This window comes from Simochromis diagramma, unplaced genomic scaffold (genome assembly GCF_900408965.1).
Source record: "Simochromis diagramma unplaced genomic scaffold, fSimDia1.1 OVJJ01000685.1, whole genome shotgun sequence".
Classification (NCBI taxonomy): domain Eukaryota; kingdom Metazoa; phylum Chordata; class Actinopteri; order Cichliformes; family Cichlidae; genus Simochromis; species Simochromis diagramma.
In genome coordinates, this window is record NW_024387477.1 from 7,452,033 (window position 1) to 7,464,420 (window position 12,388).

Below are 12,388 nucleotides of genomic sequence, written 5' to 3' on the forward strand. Positions count from 1 at the left end.
CCTTATTCCAATGATTGTTGGAACATAGTGGATAGTAGATTGTTTTCCAGTTTGTGTTGTTCTTATATGTATCTTGTCCATGTCCTGGATATGTCAATATCAATTGCCGTCCTGTTTTGTAAATAAAATTTTAATAATTATAATAATAATAGAAGGATGTTGCAGAAATGGTAAATATATAAACATCCAGTGGTTTGCTAATCACCTAAACCCTGTATTTAATTGAAAATACCACAAAGTGAGAATTTCTTCTTTCCAGCTGTCCAGACATGTCACCCAATGACAAGATCTGAGGCTTCATGAAACAAATAGCATAACAAATCAGATCTTGTGCAGTTAAGTGGTTGAAATCATATATCAAGCAAGATAAAACTACAGCAGTCGATCGATGGCGTTGTGATGCAACGCAATTATAAACACGTGCCTGCATAAAGGTTTTAGTTGTTTCGGTGCTCAAACCGGTGGACCAATAAACCATCTGCTGTGAGAGCGCTCAGGATGCCACGAGCCACAGTTTGTGCTGGTTTTTACTCACACGGAGATCTTAGGATGGTTCAGTAATACTCCGAATGAACAGTCTGAAGCTGGTGAATGAACTCCCTGCATAGATTTAAAAAAAGGAAAAACCTGCAGTGCCAAACAACACTGTGCGTCAGACCTAAAGCTCTAACTCGGCCTAACAGTGATGTTCCTCAGCATTAAGTTTGGGTCAGTTTGAAGCAGAAATGATGCTTGCTCTCAATGCATGTTTGGATGCCATCATGAAATCAAATGGAAGCAGTTCAAGAAAGATAATCAGAGGACAGTGTGAAACTAGCAGGAATGCTGAAAGCACTGCCTGAGGAGATTACCTTGAAGGGATACAAGTCAAATTCAAGTCAGGCTTTTTTCTCAGATCACTTTTCGGTCATACCTCCAAAAAGCTGGTTGCACCTTTTTACTGAGATGCTGAGAACCCATTTACTTTTTTGCAATAGCAGCTTTGCAAACAAAGGACAGCCTTGATAGCTGTTTTTGCATGTTGCTCATTTCTGCTTTCTCGGAAGTTTTGTTGGCACTTGACTGACTGGCCCAGTGGACCAACTTTTAGTAATGCAGCTGAGCACCAAGATATCAGCATCAACAAAATTACTCTAGGTATAACTAATGTCACAGGTGGCTTGAAACTACAACTAAAAACTCTTTATCATTCTTTTAAATACACAATGATTGATACCACAATTTTCTGACCTAAATTTCATAATAACATTTTATTAAATTCAGAATTTGAGTCCCCATTGCAGGATTTGGTTAACCCCTCGTGCAACAAGAGGCTTCATTAATCCTAAATATTTCATTCAGTTACATGGTGTCCTAGGGCTAAAAAGCTTTACTCAGAGACAAACCGCAGAAATTGGGAGTGAAATGTTCACTGACTTTTCACAAACTTTGGCCACATGAGAGCAATTTCCAAACTTAAGCTTCTTTACGCATAAAAGACCCAAAGTCTATCCCCTTACAGCTTAGTGATGGTGCATGTACAGTAGCAGCACTAGCAGCACTACAATGGGCAGAAGGAAAATGGAATGAACAAAGTCCTGAGAAGAAAGCAAAAGCACATAAAGCAAGCCTGATGAGAAATGCGCGCCTTTGACACACTGGAGAAATACATGTTATTCAGTCTTACTCTCCATTTCCAGCAGAAATAGAAAGGTGCTATTCGGCATCCACCCTTTAAACATATTGTACATTCCTTTACACAAAGTTAATTTCAAAAGTCCTACTTTTGGCTCCTCTTCAAATCGCCGCCATCGCAGTTCTGCTAGAAAGCGGGTGCGGCTCATCCGCAGAGATGTATAAAATCTCACATATCAGCTGACAGCATATTCCAAACACTCAACTCCAACGTACAAGTGGGAGCTTCTGTGTCAGCGATTGAGAATCCAGTTCACACCACTTGCATGTGCACAACCCAGCGTGCGCTATACCGTTGCTGGTCACTTCATCTTTCCATCTACTGTGCCTCTCTCGTCCACTGTTCCCTTCTTTCACAAACATGGCTAATCCACTGAACTCGTTCATGTCCTTCTTCATCACATTCTAACACTGTCAGGGCTGCAAAGGGCACCGGCTTCTGTGAGAAGCTTTCCATTCAGGCCTCTGGAATAGATTCACTCCAAACGGCCTTTTCATTCTGCAGCTGCGATGGATTAGCTCTGTCATGGGTCCAGATGAAGTTTGCTTCCCTGATCTGCAGGCCACACTGCGCCACATAAAGCCACACTACCGAGATTTTTTTTTTTTATGGAGGGAGGGGGTGGGGTTGAAAAATAACAATTAAGGAATGGCACTGACGGCTACCGAATAGTTGATTGTAGAATGATAGAACACTTCAATATTTCACAGCACAGTTATGCATGGACACACTAACATGGACAGCGGCCTGGGAGCTACCGCCCACAGGTTTTACGTATCCATGTGTGAAATGGCAAGAGCCACACAACAGCACTCTCCGAATTAACTGTTGGAGAGAGAAAGAGAGGAGGGTCATGGTTGAAAGAGCACATCATGTTCAGTTAATTCTCACTCATGGGGATAGTGAGCTCTAAGGATGGGAGAATACCAGTAGGAAATATGTAAAGCACAACCACACCGCCGTGCTGCTTTTAAACATTTTTGCCTGATGCGTGTCTTCCCAACACAAGATGGAGAAAATGATGGACAGCCACCTTCATCAGCACCAATCTCTGCTTTATAGTTACCCAGGACAGATTCAAAGAATCGTACCCACGCTTGTTTTGTTATTCATTCTTCTCCTCACAGCGCTTGTGTAGATTTAAACACTCTGAAATAAATCGGTGCTTTTTTTGTAATGGTGGCAGCATTCGCTCCAACTAAAGCGATCGCAGCCATGCAGATTTTGCTCCTTATCTCCTGCCAGAAGATCTTCTTGTTTGATTGTCATTAGCACTTCCATCACACCAGCTGACCCCCCCCTCTCTCTGTGACACTGCTAGGGGTTTTGTTCTGCAACTGTTGCCGTAATTGGCTGTAAATCTGCAAAGGTGTTGGTCTGCATTATGTCGTTGACTGTGTAAGATGTGTTTAATATTAACCACATTCACGGCACAGTGAGTGTTACTCGCATTTTTTCTCTCTTTTTTCTACCACTGCAAGGAATATGCTAATAATTTTATTTCCTCCTCCTCCTCCTCCTCTCCTTCAGCATGTATGAGTGCTCATCCACTAGTTTCACAAGGTTATGATGCTTCAGTGGCCCAGCGACTGTGAACTGTCACAAGCAATCAGTTATGATGGAGCCCTTGTTTCTGCACAGACATGCCGCTTTGGCAGGGCTCTGCTAGCGACTGCCTCTTTTGAAACAGGCCAGAAACGTGCGGATCAATCTGCTCAGTCGGCAGACGGAGAGCTGGAAGCCCCATCGCACTGTGATCCAATATTTACTCATTGGGAGAGTACATCGTGACACTCCCTGTTGGTGTTTTGAATTCAACACAACAGTGACGTCCTCCTCATTTTAGATTGTCTTTAGCACACACATACACAAATAAACAAAACAATAAACAGCTGATGGTTTAATCCAAGTGTTTTGGTATGTTTAGACAGCACCAACGGTGTCAATGAACGAGGTTCTTGAGGTTCTTGAAAGATCATAAAAGCATTTTAGTCAAATGCTGTCTGACCTTGGTTAGGACAATGCAGTCCGCAGCTCCTTCTGAAGAAGACCAGAGATTTCTCTTTTTTTTCCCTTAAGACTCGGTGAAGCCAAACCAATGCAGAAACTTCCAATGAAGCACGATGCGGATGTGCTATTCCAGCTCAAGCAGGGGGATTACTGATCCAGTGATTACGGGTATTGTCAGGCAGTCTAGTGAATAGCCAATAGCTAGCTGAGTGCGACTGCAATAGCTGCAAGAACGTAACTGTAATGGGCTTTGTGGAAGAGATTAAATATATATTAAGACGTGGAGATAGAAATGAGAAAGACAGAGAGGGAGAATAAAAGTTTAAAAAAAAGAAAAATGCTGACTACAATGTTACTGATCTTTACAAGTGACAAGGTTTGAAAATGCGCCTCCTTTTCTTTTCTTTAATCTACTCCTCCCTTGGCTTTTCACATCTGCTCCATGCAGGTAAATGACATTTTGAAATGAAATATAATCTCTGCCACAAACAACATTGCCCACTCTCCTCGAGAAGTTTTGCTCACTGAGCTAACAAAATGGAAAACAGCCGTCACACGGAGCTAGACTGCTGGCACACACATCCCCGATGCACCTGAGATAAGCCGTTTGTAAAAAAAAAAAAAAAAAAGAAAAGAAAGAGAAAAAACAACAGCAACAACAAAAAAACTGTAGCTTTCTCCCTGTTGGTTTTGACTTAAAATGCACAGCATTTAGACGCCATTCCTCGTCGGAAACAGTGTTTCCTTCACAGCAGCGAATTTGTTTAATGGACCACTAAGATTTTGCGTGTCTCCTCCTGTGTGGTTCCTGCAGTGTTTATTGCTGTCTTTTATGTGGTCAGCCAGCTCCTCTTGTTCATCAGAGGGCAGCGTAGATATCATCTTCAATAAAGGAATGCAGACTTGGCCTGTCGTTGTCGACTTATAGTTCAGAAACTACACCATTATTTGAGTTGTGGTGAACTGATGTGTGAAGCAGAGATGGGCCTGTCTTGCTGGTTTTTTCAAAGCCCACAATCACTGACTCACTCACAATATAAAAGCATCAGTTATCACATTAAAACAATGGAAATTCTAATCATTCTGTTTGGCTATCTTAGCAAATGCCATCTGCTGACAATGATATCTTCAGTGTGCCATGACATTTCATCTATAACCATTTCCCCCTTATCACTTACAATTTATGATATTTGCCCAAGAAAACTGAGCAGATACATAAAGGAAATCAATAGACAATTCAAAGACACCAACACTCGCCAGATGGTCTGAGTACTTTGAAAAAAAAAAAAAAACCCCATAAAGACTGATGACTGTCAGAAGCTGGAGAAATCTTTAAAAGCAGCAACACAAATGTTTGATGCAATCATGGGATATGCTGATTTCAAAAATCAAAAAACTCTTTCCTTACACTGACTTATAGTTTTTGTACTTCACAGCTGCTGAAAGTGGCCAAATGCCCGGCGTTTGTGAAAGATAAATGGAGATTTGAAGCCACCGCGGTGGCAAGGGAGGAAATCTGTTGTTTTAACAAACAACATCTGCCAGCTACATTGATTCCAAGACAAATAACACCCCGACAGCAGCACTTCTCCTCAGGTTGGGTTTAAGAAGATCTTTTGAAATTCTGATTAAAAATTCATTGTGTTGAAACTGCCTTGGAGTGTGTTCTGTGTTTTTGTATTTTGAATCTCATTACTGTTTCAGCTATGCGCCCGACTTAATAAAATACAGCGAAGGGCATCTAATGACCAGCAAATTAGGTCAAAATAATGTTCCCTTCGGAGATTTGGCCTTTGGAATTTTTCCAGCTCTTTTTTTTGTGTTGGCTTTACCAGGAAGCCTCATATGACTGTGGCAAACAGTAGCAGTGGCTGAAATCATGCCAGGAGTATTTCAAGAAAACGGCAAGAAATTCAGGATAACTCATTAGAATTGTATCAGCAGTAACATTAAGCATGAGATGCAGTGTGCTGCTAAACTAGCAGTTATTTCTGTAGCACTTGTGTTAACAATTACTTATGATTCCAAAGTAGCTCCTAAAAGACAATAATGATAATAACACATTAAAAAATGTTACAAATTGTGACCTAATTGGACACAGTCGCCATCAACAAGGATTGGTCAGCCAGCTCCTCTTGTTCATCAGAGGGCAGCGTTGATATCATCTTCAATAAAGGAGCGCAGGATTGGTAAATAATTTAAGCCCCGTATGGGATTCAAAGTGGCATCAAGACAACAAATTTCAGGTTTCTCTATCACTTCATCTTAGTTACCGAATGTATTTTGCTAATCGAGTTGACGAGAGCTTGTTATGTTAATGGCCATATGAGTGGTGTTTTTCTGTTTTCATCCACTCACTTGACCCCTGTTCACAATCTAAACGAGATCACGAGCTCGTAGCTAAATTATGCGAGCGCCCCAGTGCACTGCTGACTCAAGATGCAGCACAGAACTGAACTGAACACTGCAGCCATCAATGTTCCAGTTGTCCAGTTGTTTGAGTCAGTCTCACACAAATAGCTGACATAACTATCGGATCAGAGCATCCCTAACTCGATAACTTGTCATCTATCTTTAAACTCTGTTTTTTTTTTTTTTTTTGTTTAAATTTACATTTTAAGTGTGTTATTTGAAAACAGGGCTGTCAGTCACCCTCTTCTGCTGACATCCTGCTCCCCTCCCAGAGGCTTTGCAGCTCTCCAAGCATGTAACCTCATCCGTGGCCATTTCTGTAGCACTCATTTGACTTAGGCCCATATCAAGCCATCCAAACAGGCCTCTGAGACAGCCCCGGCCTGCTGGCCTCAAATTCACATCACTGTAGCGTGGCTTATGTTAGCCTCAGAGGATTTTGCACAGTCACTGTGCTTATGAAATACATGTTTTAGCTAAATTTGGGGGATTATTTTTATTTTTGCAAAAGGTCGTAGTCTGCATATATAATAAAACTATGTCTTTTCTCAAATTCTCTTATTTTTGCACCAAAAGCATGGAGCAAGCCCACCATATTTTTACCCTGACCTTTATTTTTGATGAATGATGAAGTGTGTCAAGAGGCATTCGGCACAAAACACTGAAATTTAACCAGAAACAAATATTAAGGTCCAGACCAGACTTGTAGTGTTTAAGGGTGTTTGCACGTCTCTACATATATGCATACACAAACGTGTATAAGCACATGGCTCCTACATCCACAAACAAACCCCCATCTGTGCTTTCAACACAGCTGGACTATGATGGCATGTCCTGGTACAACCTCCCCCCTCCATAGCCTAAAGAGCTCTCCCTCTCTCTGCCTTGGTTATACACTCACACACACACAAACACACTTAGCAACCTTAAAAAACATCCTTACTTATATTCTTTTTCCCTCTTGCTTTTTCTCACTGCAGTCTTTTGTCTCTATCCCTCCTCCCCCCCTCAGCTTCCCTCTCCCTCTTTCAGCTGCCATGTTTCCCTCGTCACACCTTTCAAACTGAGTTACAGCCTGCGAGAACAAGAACCGTGGCACCTCTACAATCACCTGAGGAGCTTCTCTCGGCCATACCCTGTCTCTCTCAGACCAAGCACTGCAAAAAAACACGTCTCCCTGTCGCTTTGTTTACCGTCCATTCACACCACCAACACCACCTCCACAACAAACCCCCAAAAGCTAAAGTATATGAAAAGATTTAGTAAGGGCTCTTTCAGTGTGTGCTCCGCAACATATGTCATTTGCCACATGTGCTCGGTCACAGAGCAGGCCGCTGGTGTAAAGAGACCGTTGGTGTTTCTCAGCAACATGTGCAGGTGTAAAGGTTAAAGGTAAAGGTTAGTAAAGATGATTTTTCGAAGGAAGTGTCTAGACAAATATTAGGCATTGCTTTCTGGAGTACTCATGATGGTGCTCATCAGTGATGCTGATATTCCCACCTCGGTGTAAATACAAGCATCTGCTGGAGTTTTTCCTCGCGGCCATTAAATTAAATGTGCCTTAATAGGCTTCTCGCACGTTCCGATGCTTACAGTATTCCCACGTATGATCGCCAGAGATCGTCTTGCATTACATCCAATCTAACACCAAGTCAGAGTGCAACACATACACAATGTGCAACATGCAGAGCTGTGTTGAAGATATTTGTTAGATATTTATAGCAAACGTGCTTTTCCTGAAATCTCAAACTATCCCTTTCCTCTCGCCTTCTTTCTCTTTACAGTGACACCGTGCACCTTGCAGGTACTCTCTTGTCCTTCTTCCTATTCTTGTAACTAGAAAAAAAGACAAATGCAGTCAAAATGTCCAATTTTACCAGTGTTCTTTTCCACACTCTCGGAGTGAAACGGTTTTATCTGTGGCTGACAATGGCGGGAGAAGGTGGGTGAACGGTGGTGCCAGAAAAGCATCTGCTACAAGGTTTAAGGAGCTGCAGGATTCAATAAAAGAAGGGTAGGACCATGTAAAAAAGGCTGGCAGAGGGGACACACACCATTAGCTTAATGACAGAATGAGGAATGAGGAATAGTGAGATGAGATTCAAAAGCCAACCAGTGCAAAATTTGCCTTTAACAGGAATCAAGGCGAGTAATCTAATAAGTAGCGTGGCAAGGAGAGGCAGAGAGGGCTTGATGTTTTTTCCCCCCTCCGCCTCAGGTAAAGGAAGAAGAAGAAGGGTAAACAGCAGAGAAAAGGATAGTGGTGCCATTAAGTTGGCTAGCCGTGACCATCAGGAGCATTAATGCTGTCTGCTGTGCTTTCTTCAAACTGGTACCCTTTGCTTTGAACTACTCCTGCCTTCTTTGTGGGTATTCCTGACTCCTAGCTTCCATGGCTATTATGGATCCCTCCACTGGTAATTACACATTTCGCAATTTCTGATGTCACTTCAAAGCAACAACAGTCTTGCCACAAAAGCACACACCGAGTCGCTGAAGTACAAAGCAAAGCCTCGAGGATTATTGAAGCCACGCATTGTTTTTTTCTTTTCTTTTCTGATGGCCACTAATTCAATTAACAGCAAATGCTAACAGCTTCAAACCAGCTTGAAAGAAACAAGACCAGGGCTTCTTGGATTTCTGTGCTTGGTTTCTGAAAGGCTCAGCAGCTAAACTGAAGTTTAATTTGAATTTGTGCACGCCTTCTAGTTGCTCTCCCAGTATTGCATTATGTGTTAAAGGATGCGCAGCAAATGAGGGGGCGTGATCTTTATGATGAGTCAGAGTGGAGAGCTTTGGCACTGGCTGTCCCAGACCAAAGAGGGAACGCTCACTAAAGCAATATCAAATGTGAAACTGCAGAGAAAAACAAAAAGAAGCCAGATCTCATCTTAATCAAAGCACTGGAGCTTGTTTCAAAACACTCCCTGAACCCTACTTTTGTAAAACCGCGTCTGTTCATAGAGTAATGTGTGCTGCTGCTGACAAAGGTCTGAGTCATTCACATGGGGCTATTGATGACAAAGGAGAATCTGAATGTCCACTAAATAATTGTGACAGCTTGCAGAACAAACAGCAGTGCTGACAAAAGTAAAACCCAGAGCACAAGAGCTCCACAATCACTAGAGGCAAAATCTCTTAGGCCTAGAAGTCAGCAGATAAGTGATATTTAATAACCGTCATCTCTATTTTGTTCAGTACATCGGTAGAGACAATCGGAGGTGCTTGTGGACTGTTGTGAGCTCAGCATGAGCTGTCTGCGGTTTCCGAGCTCAGCTTGACAAGAGACTCAGGGCACTCGCTCGACAAAGGCATCAGATCGTGCATTGATTTTGCAATTAAGAAGACTTTTTGTGTGTTAAGCACGCAACTTTTTTTTTTTTAAAATATGATGTAGCAGGTAAGCACTCTGCCAGAGAACGAGTTATCAAACATGCATTTTAAAGCACCACACTGTGACATTGATGATTGCCCATCTTTTTCTTTGCATCATGAAAGGTTTAGAGTTTTCTCATCTGAAGTTTAAGGCAGTGTTGAGACAGTGCTCTTGATGGAGACGCAGAGACACGGCAGCAGGAAATGGGGTCACGTCTCCCACAGGATCCCCTTCCTTTTGCTAAAACTCTGTCTGCCCCCAAATTTAATTAGATTCTGATATCAAGCCTTCCTCTCTTATGCTTCCCTTCCTCTTCAACACGCGTGAAATTGCATGGCACTATCTATTATTTATTCACTCTCATTTGCTTATTGTTTCTTATGGATGCCTTTGTTAAGGCACTTGCAGCTCTGCTGCCTGTGATAGGATGCTCTCCTTCATCTCCCTCACTGCTCAGACCCACCTCCTCTGCAGGTCTGAGCCCAACTCATTTGCTGGCGTTGGTTGGGGAGCTATGGATTTTTTTCCCCTTTCACCCAATGACAGCACGGTGAGGTGCTATGAGGGCTGAGTGCTAATGAGCTGACTCTGCAATGCTGGGGGAGATGCACTGTAACACAGGGGGGAGTCAGAGGACGGAGCAGGCGGAGGCGCTCTGGCACAGGGAGAGTCAGAGGGGCCATTATGAGCGTGCCACAGAGGGGTTACAGGGACACAACCTCACCATCCAGACAGAGCTGTGTGCCCACAAAGTCAGCCATTCAGCCTAAACTGAACTCCTCCTCTGAAATGACATAACAAAATGGCTCTCCGGAGCCTGTTTCTTCCAGTTTTGTTCGTGTTGAATCTGTGTTTCTGCTTATTTCAAGAAACTGCAGCTAAAAGGATTACAAAAACAGGTTATTTACTACATCAGCAACTAAGCAAAGTTACACCAGTTGCACAAGAGAAGTCTGATAACCAAATAATAAGACAAAACATCATTTGTGTGATGAAATTAAAGGCATTCACACTACTTGCTATAACAAAGACGCTGAAAATCTATAAACTCCATGAAATTGGACTACAGATGTGAACTCCTCCAGGGCTGAGCCCCTGGTTTGTGCAACTGGCAGCATGTTTACTGCATGTTGCCAAGGGAACTTCTTTTACAATGTGGGATTCATACCAGCTCACGTAAAACTCATGCAGGAGTGCCATAAATGTACTAACACTGCGTGCTCCCTAACTGTAGCCGATGTCGTTAAAAATGTGAAAGACACATTTAAATGTTGGAGAAATTTCTAGAAAATTCAGGATATATTGAAAGAAAGAAAAAACATGATTTTATTAGAACAAAGATTTGTGCGAGAAAACGTCCTAATTTTATTCCCCGCTGTGACTTTAAGAATCACAGTGAAGTGAGAAGAACTTGTCTTGTTTCCTCCTGCAGATGCTGTAACATCTATAAGCTCGTGAATAATCGCGGTCACTTTTCGAGCACAGAAACACATTAAAAAAAGAAAAAGAAAAAAAGCAGACTTACAGGCATGGGTGACCGAGAAGCTGTTGGACGACTCGAGGTTGTCGACATTGTAGTTGAGGTGGAAAGGCTTTTCCGTGGTGTTCTGGTTGGTGTTGTAGAGTTGGACAGCGAACCTGAACGCGCTGTGCTCCTGCACCGTGGAACGCATGAACAGTCCCCCTGGAAGAGATGAAAACCCGAGATCAGACAAAGCGCTCACACACGACCGCCAGCACTGACCGGCATTTTAAGGAGTGAGGGAGAACTCCGTGTAGTGATTTAAAACACGCCGCTGTTATTTAAAATAATACGAATTTTTATGTTTATTTTTTTTTAACCCGCGCGCTTCTCTGTAACTCTTCGGACAACGCAGATGAACCGCCAGTGTCACGTATATCTTATGTTTGATAAAAACCCTAAAGATGACAGTGACACAGTCAGTGGTGGCTTTAATGTATTTTTTAAATTCAGTGGATTTCAGCCTGCAACATATGAGAAATCAAGTTGGTCTCTTATCATTGCGCAGAGCTCCGCGCGCCGTATCCTCTTTAAAACGCAATCTTGCAGTTCAAATGTCCGTTAAAAACAAAAATCACAAATCTTCAGCCGTGTAACAACAAAACACTTACCGATATTGATCTGATTGGGAAATCCAGCGAATGAGCGATCAAAGAGCCACAGTAGAAAGAAAACCACGCGCTGTGCCATTTTCTCCGACCTGTCTGTTCAACTCCTTAAAAGGCTCTGCCTAAGAAAATTCATATGTTCTGGATTGAAAGCCGGGCGCAAAAGAAAATCCAGCGGATAGATGATGGTCGCTCACAGTGCACCAATTCATTCATTGAGGTGCTGCCCAGCTGCAGAGCATTTTTTTGCAACTAAAGAAAGAGAGGGGGAACCGAGTGAGCAAGAAGGAGAGAGAGGGAGAGAGAGAGAGGAGGGGTGGGGGTGGTGGGGGAAAGAAGGAGCTGATCTGGACTCCGATTGGATCCGCCAATGTTGGTCAAACTTGATCTGATGTTAAATTTAAGAAAAAAAACCTCAGCCCGTCAGATTAGCAAGCGACGACAAGTTATGAGAGCAGCACTTGCGATATTAGCCTGCTGTGGGATGAATCAATTAAAGGAGAAAAAATAAAATAATAATAAAAAGAAAAACACTGCAATCTCAGGTGGCCGATGATTCCGTACAGCCCGGCCGCTTCCAGCTGTGGTAGTTGCTGCATTTCAAGGCTCGATGAAGACGCTGGATTTGCACCATATGATTCAACCTGCGGGTTTTTTCTGTTTCCACGTTTGTGGCATATCTAAAAAGTTTGTGTGCAAGAAATTCCGCTATCACTGTATCGATCCACTGTCGAGAAAACAACACTTTGAAGGCTACGTGTGATAAATACTTGTAGGACACCCAG

At 42.6% G+C, this 12,388-nt stretch overlaps 1 protein-coding gene across 4 annotated transcripts in view; it reads right to left on the minus strand.

The window, feature by feature from the left end:
• The window catches only part of LOC120723733 (glutamate receptor 3-like), a 92,201-nt gene extending 80,315 nt beyond the window's left edge, over positions 1-11,886 (minus strand). For 3 of the 4 annotated variants that reach the window (XR_005693817.1, XM_040015401.1, XM_040015403.1), the window contains exons 1-2: positions 11,607-11,886; positions 10,999-11,157 (exon numbers count right to left, since the gene is read on the minus strand). Coding sequence is in view for 3 of the 4 variants with exons in the window: in XM_040015401.1 (XP_039871335.1) it covers positions 10,999-11,157; positions 11,607-11,685 (238 nt within the window). In the remaining variant the exon portion in view is untranslated. The remainder of the gene's footprint in view (positions 1-10,998; positions 11,158-11,606) is intronic. The other variant, XM_040015400.1, reaches the window with a different exon arrangement.
• Positions 11,887-12,388: the final 502 nt, after the last annotated feature.